This window comes from Limanda limanda, chromosome 1, assembly GCF_963576545.1.
Source record: "Limanda limanda chromosome 1, fLimLim1.1, whole genome shotgun sequence".
Lineage (NCBI taxonomy): Eukaryota > Metazoa > Chordata > Actinopteri > Pleuronectiformes > Pleuronectidae > Limanda > Limanda limanda.
The window spans coordinates 12,206,525-12,222,284 of NC_083636.1; the positions used below are offsets into that span (position 1 = coordinate 12,206,525).

General features: G+C 42.2%; 1 protein-coding gene across 4 annotated transcripts in view; it reads right to left on the bottom strand.

Moving 5' to 3' along the window:
- Positions 1–15,760, bottom strand: part of cald1a (caldesmon 1a) — a 50,363-nt gene that overhangs the window by 6,435 nt on the left and 28,168 nt on the right. For 3 of the 4 annotated variants that reach the window (XR_009678228.1, XM_061070734.1, XM_061070733.1), the window contains exons 3-12: positions 11,918–12,055; positions 10,104–10,539; positions 9,980–10,012; positions 8,544–8,656; positions 7,123–7,393; positions 5,040–5,177; positions 1,709–1,752; positions 1,436–1,511; positions 783–923; positions 537–632 (exon numbers count right to left, since the gene is read on the bottom strand). Coding sequence is in view for 3 of the 4 variants with exons in the window: in XM_061070734.1 (XP_060926717.1) it covers positions 537–632; positions 783–923; positions 1,436–1,511; positions 1,709–1,752; positions 5,040–5,177; positions 7,123–7,393; positions 8,544–8,656; positions 9,980–10,012; positions 10,104–10,539; positions 11,918–12,055 (1,486 nt within the window). In the remaining variant the exon portion in view is untranslated. The remainder of the gene's footprint in view (positions 1–536; positions 633–782; positions 924–1,435; positions 1,512–1,708; positions 1,753–5,039; positions 5,178–7,122; positions 7,394–8,543; positions 8,657–9,979; positions 10,013–10,103; positions 10,540–11,917; positions 12,056–15,760) is intronic. The other variant, XM_061070735.1, reaches the window with a different exon arrangement.

A 15,760-nucleotide genomic window follows, 5' to 3' on the forward strand; every position in this document is an offset into this window, starting at 1 on the left:
TGAATCCTTAATACAAACATGCTTATAAGTGAGCATTTAAAATGTGTCAAGTTCTGTCTTCACTCAACTCAACCACACATCACATAACGCCACTTAAGCTAATTAGAACCCCTTACTCCTGCGTATTATTGGATGGGACATGGAAAAAAATAAAAAGTCAAAGTACACGTCAATTTAGTTCATCAGATTAGGTTGTTCTTTTCACCATGATGTTTGCGATTCTGATCATTTAAAAATTATTTAGTCATTTGATGCTAATGGCAATGGGGGAAGTCATCGTGATTGACGGCTGAGACTTGTAATTGGTCAGCAGGGTGTATCCGTAGGATCTCAACTTCCGCTTCCTAATCACTATTGTGCAGACACTGGTTCCACATGACGTCAACAGCACAAGATGGCAGCGCCCGTATTGAGAATTCTTTGGCCTCATTCTTTAACAGTGAGAGGAAGGGGAGTCGCGTTGACCAGTTTTACATACAGTCATTGTACAGTTCTTTTTAGCAGTAGCTGCCGAGGTTGCTACAGCGACGACCTACCGCTGGCCTTCCTCCTGATGTTTTGCCGCTCTCAGGGGTTTTATTCAGCCAGTCGTTGATGCGGCCCGCCACGCCTGTCTTCATCACAGCTGCTTCCTGTTTGAACAGAGTCAAAGGTCAGCTAGGCCTGGTCGTCATCTGCAACAGGGCCGAGCAGGAAGTGCCAATGAATTGGTCTCTTTCCTCTCTCTCTCTTTGGTCCAGTTACACACACATCAACCTTCCTCCACCCACCCTGACTTTTACCTTGAACGTGTTCCCGCTGCCCCCGGGTGAGCTGAACACGCTGCCTCTCTCCCACATGCTCTTGATGTTTCGTATGCTGTCAGTGACCATGGGCAGATCCGTCGCTCCGGAGCGAGGGGATCGAGACTCCTTGTTCTCTCTCTGCAGAGACAAGGGGGTGGGTTAAAACTGGTGAACAGCAGGGAGAGAAACAAGCTGGACACAACTGAGGAAGAAGGGAAGACAAAGTATGAGGGAGACACATGACGTGACAGTTCTGAATGACTGTTCTGTAATCAGTTGAAATAGGACAGAGGCTGGGTACATGTGGGCAAATTTTAGGCCCAGAATGACTCCAAAAAGTTTTACTTTTCACATATCGACACTGGAATCCAACAGCATAAGTAAATTCAATAATTATCTTTCAAATTCAGATGTTTACTCATGTGTGTGAGTCTTACTGCTCAAACCTGATTTCAAATGACTCTATGCCACTTGCTATGGGACACATGATGTTGACATCATAGGGTCTTAGACATCGACATTGATTTCTTCTTACTGATGTGTTTTCCTGGAAGATGTCTTTTTATAATGCTGATGTTTGACAAACAGTGGTGTTGTGTATGGGCTCAGCCTCAGACAAACTTTTTTTAAAAAGTGGAATCAAAACGAACCTGAGCAGCTGAGGTGTACTGCTCCAGCCTGTTGTCTATCTTGGACACCACAGGAGAATGAGCTGCCTTCACTGTGCTGCTGGGCAAAAGCAAACAGTTAGAATACAGTACATACAAGAATGAGGCCACTTTGAATATTGTTTACCGATAAGTCTTTAGTTCCTTGACAGCTGACACTCAAGTGGGAATGAAACGTTCACTTCTAGGTTTCACGCTCAAATAAAAACTCACTGAGACACAACATGATGCTTCAGTTGTGGGGTTAGGGTTTACCTTTTCTGTGCCGACTTGTTCAGGAACTCTGCTCTCTCTCCGATCTGCAGAGAAGGGTTAGAAAGCCTCTGGGTTATGAATATGGCAGTGATGTTCCACTCGTGCATACATCACTGCAACACAATATTATTCCTTCACTCTTCAGCAACCTCAAAACAGATGTTAAACCAAACCCTCCTTTTGATTTCCATGTCTCTATTGTTGCTTTATTGTTTGTATGAGGAGTTTCATTTGTGACTGAAGTTCATGGGTCGATACGAAGACACACACATGGTTCTGTTCTAAGTAATTACAGGTCCTTTCAACATTCATAACTTACACAAAATAGTATTTAGCCCTCTTGTCAATAACCATTGAACTACATCAGATTGTATTAGTTTAATAGTGGATATTTAATTTTGTTTAATTTCTTCATAAGCTCAATAAGTTGTATCAGGATCACACAGTGTAACTAATTGTTCCCTCTGTGAATACACACCACACAGACACACACACAGCATGTTTTCCCTGTCTTTGGACTGTGGGAATGTCAGAGGATTGTTTATGATATACGACAAACAGGCTAAACGAGGGGGCAACATATGCTCTCCTCAGACGCTCGCAAAAAAAAAACTTTAAACAGACAAAAGAAGGAACGGCAGAAAAAGCTCTCTCCCTTCTCCCCCTGTGAAAAAAAAGGACCTTGCGCTCGGCTGCTACCGACTGTGGGAGTTCCCAAAATACTCCCCGACAGGAAATTCCCCATTCTCCAATGCATTTTAAAGAGCTGTAGCCATCAGAACGCAGTTACAGTAATCCTGTTAACCATAATCACGTCTCTGCATCCTCGCAGCCTGTCCTTCATTCTGTCCCTCCGTCCTTCTCCAGCACAGAACACTGTACTTTATCTGTCGTGTGGAGCAGGGTTATGCTGGCTTACTGCTGATAACATGAAGGCAAGCTCCTGGGACTGTGTGTTCCTCCGGGCAGTGATTGCTGATAGCGAGGGCATAATTCTCCTTGTTTTAGTATAACAAGTGCCAAAAGATGGCAGTTGTCAGGCAAAAAACACACAACGGCAAAAGGCAATGAGGAAAACAAATATATGTTTGACGTGATATAAAATTGACTGGGCATGAAAGTCTCTCAGCACATAAATCTGATTTATGTGACAAAAATGGAAAAGCCGATCTATCTGCAGCTCTGTAGTGTTTATATGGCCCCTAGCAACATATATAAGATAGATATGAATCCCTCTCTGGGCATTATTTTTATCTCATGAGTCTCAGGATTTTCTATCGTGTGCTGTGAGAATAACAACATATTATAAAGCTGCACAAACCAACAGTTTTATATTAACATTGGGTCAAATCACTATGTGCAGTTTGAAAGGTTTTACTCATAGTGATGAACCACAGATAAACTTATAACCCAACTCTCCATTTCACCTCAGCACTATGGATATTTTGTAGTGTCTATCAGCTCATTGTTTTGGTTTTACAGGCTGTAACTTCAAGGTTCTGCTTCAGTTTCACTGCCTACAACCCTGCTTTATTTTAATCTCAACTGTACATCTTCATTTGTGTTTCATGATGCTAATATGGTCATATTATCTGTCTACAGGCAGACAGACACCTTCTATGTGGTAGTTCCTGCTACAGTTGGCGCCTCAAGGACCAAGTTATGTGATCAAACACACACACACACACAGTCGAAATTAATACCAGTGATGCTGTCGCAGCTGGTAATGAATTCGAAGTCAGAAGAAACAACACGTAGCCCGACTGTATTATGGCAAGGTAGTCTTACACCACAAAACAAAAATGTATCACACTGCAAAGCCAATATTCATATGCACAGTGGTGCGCAGTGTATGAACTATGCAACAGACAGTTGCACACACACACACACACACACACACACACACACACACACACACACACACACACACACACACACACACACACACAGCTGTACCTACAGTGAACATGATGACAAAGTAAAGCTGCGTCTGGAAGGAAATACAGTTGAACAACATTCATTTCAAAACTGGCCACAAACAAACAAAGCACTTGATTCTGGCACGATCAGGTATCCACAACATTCGAGCTGAGCTCTGGAATCTGAAATCTCACTCCTAACTGTCACTAATTCGATTTTCTACACGAGCAGAAAATCCCCCTTGATTTTCAGTATGTGGGATTTGGCAGTGGAAACATTTATCCACACTAGAGTTTATTAAATGTTCCTTTGCCATGAAAAGCATTTATCTTTGGACGAGCTTGGGAGGGGCAAGCACTGGGTTGTTTCCGTTGGGTTGTTTTTTCTATGTATTTCTCGTGACAAACAGGTTAACAAGTCAGCAAAGTTTTAAAGTAAACAGCCCAATATGCCAGAAGCTGACTTACAAATATTTCTCTCACAGTGCATTGAAGTTCTTTTCAAATACGAACGCTCCTTCATCTCAGATAACACTTCATGCAAAAAGCTAAAAGAGTTGAGAGGGGCAGTTGCGGGTCATCTAGCACTTAATCTCTCCAAATATTTTGAATGTTTAGCTGGAGCTTTGCTGCACTGCCAGATGAGTGGGATTTGCAAGATCTGGATAACTTTTATACTGACAACTGTGTTGGGGAGGCATACTAATACAGCACAGGAAGATAAATACAAATACATAAAAATGAACTTTCTAAAAGTATTTGTCTGCTGTAATGTAAGCTGCTAAAGTTAGCATCTGTAGCTACAGGTTACATTTTTTTTACACATTTTAATGTTAGAAGATCTTCCCTGCTTTTTTAATATGACAACAAAAGCCCTGTGCTTGTGTTCACCCTTTAACACTTTCCCTTGAAACATTGAAAGTGAAACACACTGTGTGTAAGTATGTAAACAAAGTGGACACACAGGGTTATTTTAAAATGAAATATTAACAAGAACAATGCTGTTCTTCTGTTGACATGTGTTCAGAGGAATCACCAGGAGAGGAATTGGGGCTTGTTAGCTTTATCCTCAGTCTATTACCACTAAAGCAAGTATAATGCCATCAAGAACATGATAAAGACAACTTTTACAAGATCATCACTTCAAAAATATTAATTTTACTCCAGAGCTAATGTTAGCCACATTAGAGCAGCTAGCTACAGCTGATACACTCTTCCATTAACTGTTGTTTATTCAGGTGGCATAACTGACATAACTGTGTGAAATCGAGAATTTCCAGTAGCAAATCTGCCGCAATGATCATCATAAACTGCACATGTGCTGTGCCAGGGAAGGAAAATGGTTAGATTGCAAATTACAACCGGTTGGAGACTCATTGGTCGAGGTCAGAGGTAAAAAATGGTGGACTGACCTTCAGGGAGGAGCCTCGGGGGCTGACACACTTAAAGGGTTTATCCTCGCCGTCCACAATGTCCTCCACCTTCTGTCTCTTCTCGGCTGCCTCTGCTCTCCTCCGTTCAATCTCCTCCTTCATCTTCCTTTTCTCGTCCTGAGAAAGAGAGAGATGTGTTTACAGTCTGAGGTTCAGCAGATACTCTTCTGAGCACAACATTAAAATCAAGTTAGTAGCAATGCTTGATATTTTTTTTTCTAAATGTTGCTGGAAATATGTTGTTTCTTTCTGGTAATTTAATTGGAGCATGTGCAGGTGGCGATCTGTTCTTTGTGTTTGGAGGAAATAAAGTATGTATATCGATATAAATGTTTCTTAAGGCAAAAATAATAAGATACATCTGTATAAATATATTATCATAAGTCATTAAATAAAATATAGTCTCAGTCACCAATAGAACACCAGAGTGCAGCTGGTCCAGACAATAGATACATGCCATTTTCTAATTCATTTACCTTCTTTATCCAATAAAGCAGGTCAGGGACAAATTCAATTATCCCTGAGCTAATTCTTATTTATGGGGATTGCCTGTCTCAGGAAAAAAATTGCTTTTTGGAAAGCTGGAGAAATGCACAATTTCAAGAGACAATTAATGTATGAACCATTTGTACTGTATTAGGAGGAGGGCTGGTGGTTGGCAGTATATCAGCCCTTTCCAACAGCCTTGTCTTGGTTAATTAGTCCCTCTGTATCTCTGGGCCATCTTTTAATTACAAACCAAAAGGCCTCATTAACATCACACAAGAGGAGAGGAACAGCGGGCTGATAGTGAGAGACGGGCTGCCACATTCAGAGCCAAGATCAACAAAGACGACCAGTCAGGCTAATAGTAAGAACGCTGGGCGGAGGCATGAGCAGCTGAAGGGGAATATGAACCTCGGTGTGAGCAGAGGACTTTATCATGTTTTAGATACATAGGTAAGAGGAGGAAGAAGGACTGACATGTGTGAGTTAGGAGAGGGGACCACATAGGCTGAATCATGATAGCAGTGAAATATAGGGAGATAATTTCACTGAGGCTCTGGTTTGGGTGTAAAGCATAGGCTTCAGCTCAAATTGGTGAAGGTGGTGAATCAACATGAAGGTAGTGCAGAAAATGTGTGAAAAAATTAGCGTGTATGTGGGCTGTGGAATAAAGACTTAGGGATATACATTTAGCTCTAAAAGCATGTACATCCTTGGTGTTTGTTTTGTTTTTACTTATTACATCAAAGCAGTAATCACCAAAAAGAAGAAAGTGCTATTAGTTTTCCAGCTGTGATAGCACCTTTTTTGGATCTCTACTGGTAATCAAATTCATCTAATCAAATTATTGTTGGTCGTTTCTTGGCACATTCTGTTATCCCATCATCCTGTACATTACTCTGTAAGTTAGTAACTGTACTTTGCATCGTGATGCTAATAACAATGCTATGATAAGTGTTGAGATTACAGGATTTCTTGTCGCTCTGAGATCTGACTGTCTGTTTATGTGTCCTCTTCACATCTGGACCTGGCTCCAAATGATGTCATGGGTTTAACACAGCAGGTTCCTATACCGGCCATTTTGGATTAATTTCTGGATAGTGGGAGGAGGTGGAGATGCTACCTCCATCTTAATGTTCAGTCTAGGATCTGGACCCACGAAGGGGCGCCAGATAAAACCAGCTATACCCCCTCTTTCTAATGGAGGAGAAACACAGCACTAACATTAGCAAGCTAGACCATTAAGCTAGTGGAAGCTAGTTAGCCACCATTTTCAGAGTAAAAGACTTAACAGCAGGATGAAATGTTAAATTGTTGTAATCAGATGTCTTAAATTACTTTGAGTACATAAACAGCACTATGTGGATTTGTATCAACATTTGCACATAAACAGAATATCACATTATGTCCCACTATAGTCAGTCATTTTATTGTCAGTCACCCATGGTCATGGGATAAACACCCTGGAGGATTGAACTTTCTTTTCAACTGCATCAAATGGTGAGCATCAGCAGAACTGATGAAACAGAATCTATTAGTTGAATAACATCACAACATATCTCTCTCTTTTTCCTACCTCCTCTCGGTTTTTCCTGTCTTCCTCCTCTTGCTTCTTCTGCTTCTCCTCCTCGTCCAGCACTTTCCTTCTGTCCTCCCTCTTCTTCTTCAGCTCCTCAAGCTCAACTTCGGCCTCCTGCTGCTTCTGCCTCATCCTCTCGAACTCCTCACTCTCTGCATCATCGCGGCGACGCTTCAGCTCCTCCAGCTTGCGCTCGGCTTCCAGGCGAGCGTCGTCGTCTTGCTCGTCGTCCACCACGGACACCTCAGTGGAGCGTACACTTCCGCGACTGGGTCGGAAGTATAAAACCAAAGATTAGAGCACAGAGCCGTATACAACAGAGACAAAACCAGTGCAAGCGGGACACAAAGCTTGTTGACAGACAGGTCAACACCAGACATGTGATACAAACTGAATATTTAAACATGCACTGGAGGATTTGTCTTTTTCATGGACAAGCAAACACACACAGACAATGAATATGCACACAAACCCCAGCAGTAACCTTTGCAGAGTTAAGGCAACAGCTCGGCTGAGGTTTCATTCATTGTTTCATAAGGAGGATTTACTGTAGGTGACCCATGTCAAAAACACAAAAAACTCTGCTACCCCTCAGTGCTGAACAACAGCTCATTTGATTGAAAAACTGATTCAGAAATTTTCTTCAGTTATTCTGCAGGATGCCTCAGGGAATACCTGAGCGACAAACAATAAGTGTCAGACTCCAATATCAATAACTGTTTGATTAAACTGCCCCAGTTCAGCATTATGCAAAACTGTGGAGTTGCAATAGATGCAATAGAAGCTGCAATAGATATAATTAAGTGAATTTAAGTGGGATATATTTACTTTAAAATGTTCTTTATTCTGTTTTAATGTTGTGATATTGATAGTTTTTTTAATGTGTCTTTTCTTTGCACTTCTGAGAGTCTTATTTTGGAAAGAAACAGTGATCTTTGTTTGGTAACTTGATCTTTTTAGCTGACCTTTGTGTCGACAATATTAAGTTACCGCAGAAGGTTTCCACAACTGGACAAGTGGAGAGAGGCACTGTTCTATCAGGTTACTGCAAAAGTGACAGCTACAAACTATGAAAGTGTTTTTTTGGGTTTAATCATGTTAAAAAAAGACCCAAAATTAACACTGTAATTAGAGATTACTTGATTACTATAACTGAATTATTAAACAGCATTTGTATGGGAATGATTCAGTCCCAAGCTTTTTGATCTCTATAAACGGTTGATCACTATATCCGTGATCAATATAAGCGGTTTCCACTGTTTTAACTTTGCATTTTGTACCACAACCATTGGAAAACCATTGAAAATGCCAGAGAATAATTACTGGGGGAAAAGTTTCTTGCATAATGAATAAAACTTGACAATGAGCCTCAGCGTGAGAAGCAGGTAGTGACTTTGCTTGTGTCGTTGTGTCTGTACCTCAGGGTCCTCTCGGGTTTCCTGTGTTGTTTGGGAGCCTCGTCCTCGTGCAGCCCTCCGTTCTGCTTCCTTTGCTCCTCCCTCTCCTCCCTGGCCCTGCCCCTCTCATTCACCTGGACAGAAACAAAGACAGGGATCAAAAAAGGCAACTGGTGTGTGGGCTGAGTGGGCGGGATCTAGCGTGTGACTTCACAGGATGTAAAAGAGAGCGAGCACATCCCCAAACAAAATAACACAGAACATCACATCAAACAGGGTCCACTCCAGAATTACTGCTGACAGCGGACTATCTAACAGGTGATCAACCTGGGAGTGTCTCCAGCAGTGTGTAAGCTCAATGTATACACTGCAGGCCAAGCCTTAAAAATAATACGGTATATTATTAACATGTAGCATTGAATAAACTCTTATCCACCTGATGATACCATCGAGGATCATCAGGAGGTCTAACAGGTCTATGTAACAATCTGAGAGTACATGACATAGAAATTCCACTTAAGAAATCAGACATTTTTGTTTACATCACATTGACACCAGCACCGGCCCTTTTCGCCAGAACTCTTGGATCTCGTTGTCTTTTCGAACTTATATCTTTGTTGGCATCTTCTACATGTATGGCAATAATAATAACTATAGCCAGTATACTCCTTGCAGTATAAACACTGAATATTACTAACTAGGCTACGTTTCTACGATCTCGGAGTGGACTCAGTGCAATGTGAAGTGTTGCTGTTCTCATAGCTGAGGTGGAAGACATGCAGGAGTGTGACCACTCTGTGTCGAGCAAAGCATTAACCTTATTAAAAAATCTGACCACACGGCTGCAACCACACCTCATAAAAAACCAAAGGCTCAGTTACCACCAGCTTTCAAACGGTGCAGACCACACTGTGACGAAACAAGGTGTCTGGGTAATTTCAGCGTCTGGCTCTGGAATGAATCACATCAACAAGTCGACGATGTGGCCTTATTAAGGGAATTCTTGCGGTTTAGTCTAAAAAATATATTTTTTAATATCACGTCTCTAAATATTGCATTAAGACAGTGAAGTTACCCAGAGAGAGTTTCTGTGCTGTGCAGGACACCTCTACTGAAATTCTTACCACATTTATGATACCTCATTATCCTCTGAGTGCAGTATCTCAGATACCTCATTGTCCTCTTCAGTATCATTTATGGGTGTCAAAGGCTCATTCTCTGATGAGTTATCTACATTATCATCCTCTGGTACCTCTTCTTCCTCGCCTGATTCTACTGCATCCTCCTCAGCCTGTGAATTCGCTGACATGGCCTGATTTGAAGCCTCACTGACTAATGAATGCGTTTCTTCTTCAGTGTGTTCCTATGAAAAAGGGATTATAGCAGTTCTTTGAAAGAAAAGTCCAGTGATTAGCTTAACACGGCGAGTGGCGAAGTACATAAATCCATGCGCATACCTTGTTTTGAGCTTTAGGCTCTTCAGCTGATTCCTACAGAAAAAAACATCACATTCCCACGATTTGTGAGCTACAAAAAAACAACAAATTTCTTAAGTAAATGGAGAATGAGCAGATGAATCACCTGTTCCCTCAGGTAAGACCTTCTCGGTTTGTCCTCCACCACTTCCACTTCCTGCTCCTCCTCTTCATCCACACCCTCATCTGCTTCCTGTCCGCCCCCAGGAGCAGCCTCCTCTTCCTCTCTTGGTTCCTCTCGCTGCTTCTCCTCTCTCCTGGAGCTGTACGTGAACGTCTTCTCCTCTTCCTCCTCATCGTTATCACGGTAACGACCCCTACGACAGGATGAGGGCCTCTCCTCCTCATCATTGTTTTTCTCCATGGGGACGCTGCCGTTGTCCTCTGTCTCAGCGGGGTCCCCCTGCCTCTGTCTCTCCAGCGCCTCTTTCATGCGCCTCTGCCGTCTCTCCTCGCGTTTGGCCATGCGGTCCAGCAGGGCTTGGTCCTCGTCATCTCCACCACCTCCACAAGAGCTGCTCACAGACAGTGTCTCTGTCACACTAGGAGGAGGGAGAGGAAACAAACAATTCACTGTTGGGCAGGGAGGAGGAAGAGTTGAGGAAAGAGCAAGAGATGGCAGCTGTGGAAGTGAATGCATTATCAATTCTTAAAGAGGAGAAAGACCAATAAAAGAAACAGCATTCCCGCAAACAGAAGATGAGAGTCTTGACCTAGATATATGCTGTTTATATTGGAAGCCACAAAATACTGGTCGTTGACCCAGTAGGCTGATTTATTGTCAAACGATAGCTGATAGGCTCCAAACTTAATGGTCGCTGACACCTCAAAAAATAAATGGTCAAAAAGCACGAAAGCCCTAGCCAGTTTTCTTTGTGGTAAAAATAAATACCTTAAAAGGAAATCAAAGTTTACAGAGTGGTTGTAAAAATGGCAGCAGACATTTTGCCTAATTGACAAGGCTCCACCATATCTTTGAAATATAAACTAATGGTCAAGACTGAAAATAAATACTGACATTTTCACTCGTATTACAGGTCTATGAGTGCAAGTATCTGTCAACTAAGAAAATATGGTTGAAAGTCTGTCTGACTGACTGACTCAAACGCAAACTCCCAACTATTGTGACCTAAAAGTCTGGCAAACATTATCCTTACATCTACACAATCAACAATGGCTAGTCAGCACACGATCCTGCCTCAGCATCCTCCTGCACAATCCCCTTGTTGTTCCACCGGCCCAGGATGTACGTAGCTCATAGAGGGGAAACATTCACGACCACAAAGCATCGACTGTGTTGCAAGAGGTCAGAGCAACCCACCATCTCTTCCACTCTCGCCAAAATGATTGATCTCATAGCCTTAAAATTCATAGAAATTGATATTTTGCCCCTTTTGTTCCTATAGGAGTCTCTGATGGATGAACATGAGATCATGTGTTGGTTGTTATATTGACAGCTGGGACTGGGTAGGGAGTGGGGTTCAGCTCTTGAACTTGTTGACTTCAATATTAATTCAGGATGCAACGCCTCACAGTATTACAATATTTGGCCAGCTTAGCAACCATAACTGGGCTGATTCACTACATGTTAACGCTTTACAGACCAGGGCCTTTACCAATGGACCAAAATTTTGCCCGACCAAATGAGGTGGTCTCGGTCAGGCTCAAACCAAACCATAGTTCAGATTGGTTGCCGTGTAGAAACACTTTTTGGTATATTTCAAACTTTAAGCACCAGTACCGATATGATATTGCATTGAAAAAGATATTAATGCAATTAACTGGTTCATTCAGTTTCTCCCTTCAAACGATAAGTCTAGTAGCATTTCAACTAACTTAGGGAGCTAATAAAAATGGAGCTGAGCAGTTCTGACGACATGTTTATTTAAGACAGAGTTTGTGATGCTGTGTGTGTGTCACCTGTGGCTATTGGTCATGACCAGACTGTCTGGCTGTCCACTGGGCTCATCGCCGTCCCTGGTCTTCAGCCTCTCCTGGCGTGCCCTGCGCCTTCTCTCACGAGCCGCCTCTTCTTCGTCATCATCATTCTTTGCCAACCTGAGGGGGACAAAACAAGACAGAGACTGAATCAGGAAACAAAAGAGAGACATTTCTTTTTTTTCTCCCCCAAATTCCAACTTTTAACCTTTCATCTGTTTCTTCCCTTCCTCCATTTAGCTTCTCAGTTGGGGACTTCAAAGTGAGCGATTCTTTCAATTGGACTGTAATCATCACAGTGACCAAACCTGGTGGATTTGTCCTGAGCTTTTTTTCCCCTTCTCTCCTATCAAGCTGACCTGTCAGCTGTGCAACAACTAATACTTCTTATCGTGGCTGCAGTTTTCACGAGCTGATAAAAACTCAGTCTGGAGACACAGCTTGGCTGAGGATAAGAGAGAGACACAGAAACTGCTCCTGGCCCACAGTTTCGACTGGTATGCTTAGTGCTGGAGGACATCAGACTGGGGTGAAAAGGTGTGATTTTTGTCATGCAAAACAACCACTCTTAAAAGTTTATATTTCTTCAAGGAATTTAATACCACATTAAATCTAATAATCACATTTTTCTTGAAGTTAAAACATCTCTCTTGTCAAAACTACTTTTCAGGATTTTGTGCTGATGCCCTAAAAGATCATAGTTCTTGTTTTAATAAAAGAGCAGAGCTCCGTTTTGCTGAGATGCACATTTCAACACAAATATCAAATTCCCAGTCTAAAGGAGTTATTCAATGTTGTGCAAAATACACTAATTTGCTCTATTGGCAGAGTTAGATGGGAAAATTGACATAGCTCTTATACTGTATATTTGTGCTAAATATGAAGCTACAGCAAAAATGTTGAACTATTCCTTAAAGAGACTAAAGCAAATCTACTCAACAGAGAACAAAGCTGCAGGGAGCCTGGTTTTAAAGATACTGCTTCTGGAGTACCGCTAACATGACAGATATGCACAAATTGCACCAGCACTTTAAATATCCACTGACTGCCTGGAAAGTTTTAACAATTACCGAATTAATTTTTCTTTCTCCACTAATATATCTTGCCTTTAAAAAAAACTAAATCCAACCAGCCATGCAGTGGATTACATGCCTTTTTATAATTGTGTATTAAGTAAAGGGTGCGGCTGCATGCAATCATCAACACGACTCCATTGTTCACGATTTAGTTTGCTAAAGAGCTACTGTGTATTTATGTGCTTAAAGTTGATTGAGAGCAACGTGTTCAGACTGTTCTCTGGGGCCACTCCAAAGTCGTTCAAGAAGTATTAAGTGATGTAGAAGGAGACAGGTTGAGGGAAAGAGGCAACACCCAAAAAGAAAAGTATACTTGATACTATACTACATATTTAAGTGTGATGAAACCCGAGACAGAAATGTTCTTGTATTCCAAAGTGTTGAATCAGTTCCCAAACTGCTTTCCTCGCCACCTGACATCCATGAACTCGGCTCCATGCCTCATCTGTGTTCGCCCCAGCCGACCTTTACACCCACGGCTGACCACATGCCTTGCTACCTAACATCACAGCGCAGCCCTTTGAGGTCGGCCGGTGAAGCGTGCTATTGCATGTTAATTGCAACATGTGTGGTGAGCCGAGCTAAAGCTGCTTGGATTTATGTGAGGTTTTACAGCTTGTGAACAACAGTTTCCCCTCTTCTTCTCCCTTCCCCTCATGTCGTCCCCCCATCAGCCTCCTGTTTCTTTTTTTCTTTCTCTCACATGAGGGATGTTGTCATAACAGAACGGATGAATCAGTAAACGCCCAGGCTGGACCTACGGGACGGGGACATCAGTGACGTAACGCAATAATGTACATGTGTGCATGAGTTTGTGCTTGGTTCAGATAAGTCGGAATCTTTGAGAATATGTGACTTAGGATAAACACCGGCAACATTCAGATTTTAGTCATCAAGTCAGAAAAGTGATAATCTACAGTATCTGAAGTTTCTCAAATGCTGCCCCTCTTGATCATTTCAGGAGGATATCTAGAGTTAAGTGCTTGTCTGAAAGCAGCTTTATTCAACTTTTTATCCACAAGTTAAAGAGTAAGTTGTTTTTTCACCTTAAAAGTACTGCAGTAGTTTTCTTCATAAATCCCATTTATATTCCATCAACTTCAAATGACTTCCCCTGCAGTAGAAACAACATTAACCCAAATTTAAAATGCCACAGTGATGTGTTGTTTCTGTTGGGGGAAAAAAATTGAAAGTTGCGAAACAACTGCCTTAACTCCCAAAGGACCGCAGCGTCCCAGAAACAGCAGCAAATGTCATGAGAAAGAGAAAATGACAACAGCTAAATATGGAACCAAAAAAAATCTTGGTAGCTGTGACGACGACAATCTCAGGGTTAAAGACTCCTCAGTAGGAGGGAAGAACAAACTCCTAAAAGCTGAATTAGCATTCCTGTCAATCAAAGCTTTGGCTGGAGACGCATACACAACCAAATCCCCCGGTTTAATATCCCTCTCCTAACCTAGGCCCCAAACTCTATCAGCATACTGACACAGAAATATGGGGAGAGGTGGGAGAGAGGAGGGGGAGGGAGAGGAACAGAAAGAGCGAATGAAATGGAAAGTGAGGATAAAGAGGAGAAGTAAGAAATGAAAGACAGGGAAGGAAAAGGAGTGCACGATAATGGAAAAAGGAGTAATCTGCAGATTTTATCGCAGACAACACCTTTTCCTGAACAGAATGATGTTTAGCAACAGTTTAAAAATGCAGGTATTTGTGTCTGCCCGTATAAAGTACGTAAAAGACTAATTTTTCCCGGTTGGCCAAGTACAGTAACAGCTAAGATGGAACCGACACACTAAGATTTGCATGTGAAGCTGATACAGCTGCAGAGGAAATTAAAAGTTTTCCTACACATGCATAAATTCCTCATTCTCTTCAGTCTCCACATGCTGCATAGCACAGTAAAGCTGATTAAGGCAGTATTCTGCATTCACAAAGCGACCATCTGCATAGAAAGAACAGGCACACAAAGCATCGCCATCATTGAGCCTATTAGAGAGGAAATATGTCCAAATATTTTCTTTACAGCAAAATATCTCAGAAATGGCAGTGAAAACAATTTGGGAGAAGCCCATGAGAAAAGACTTCTTCACCCCTCCCCTGCGAGCGAAGAGAAAAAGTAAAAAAAAAGAGATGAAGATAGAAGGAGAGAGAGAGAAAAGAAAAGCTGCTGTGAACAGGGGGAGGGGGGGAGAAAGAAGGGGAAAGAGGGTGGGGGCCTGCGCTGTCAGAAATGCTGACCCATTCCCACGCTGGTCTCTCTGGACTGTTTCCCTTCCTAACGCGGGCCCGAAGAACCACATCGTACCCCGTCTGTCTCTCCCCCCCGCCCTGCTCTCTGCTGGGCCGCCTCCAAGAAAACACAATGTTAGCTCTGAGAGAATTCCCCCAGACTGCATTTATTCTTACTCACAGATGAATGAAGCAGTAAGTAAACCACAGTAAGTAAAATGAGGCTTTCAAAATCTGCAAGAATAGTTTAAATCCTCTCCAAGCCCATGTGGTAAATGTAAAGTTGGCATACATGGATAAACCTCTCCCTCCAGATCTCTATCTCTCTATCTGTATCTCCCTGTCTCCTCCTGTCAAATCCAAAAGGTTTACGATGCACGACTGGGTCATGTTTGGAACGGTCCATTCACTCAGGGCGGGGGATCGCTCGGCATGGCTCATTCACGGAGGATGGGTGTTATTTCCTCAGCCCTTCCTGGTCTGGAGAGGACGCAGAAGGAGAAATGGATAGAGAGAG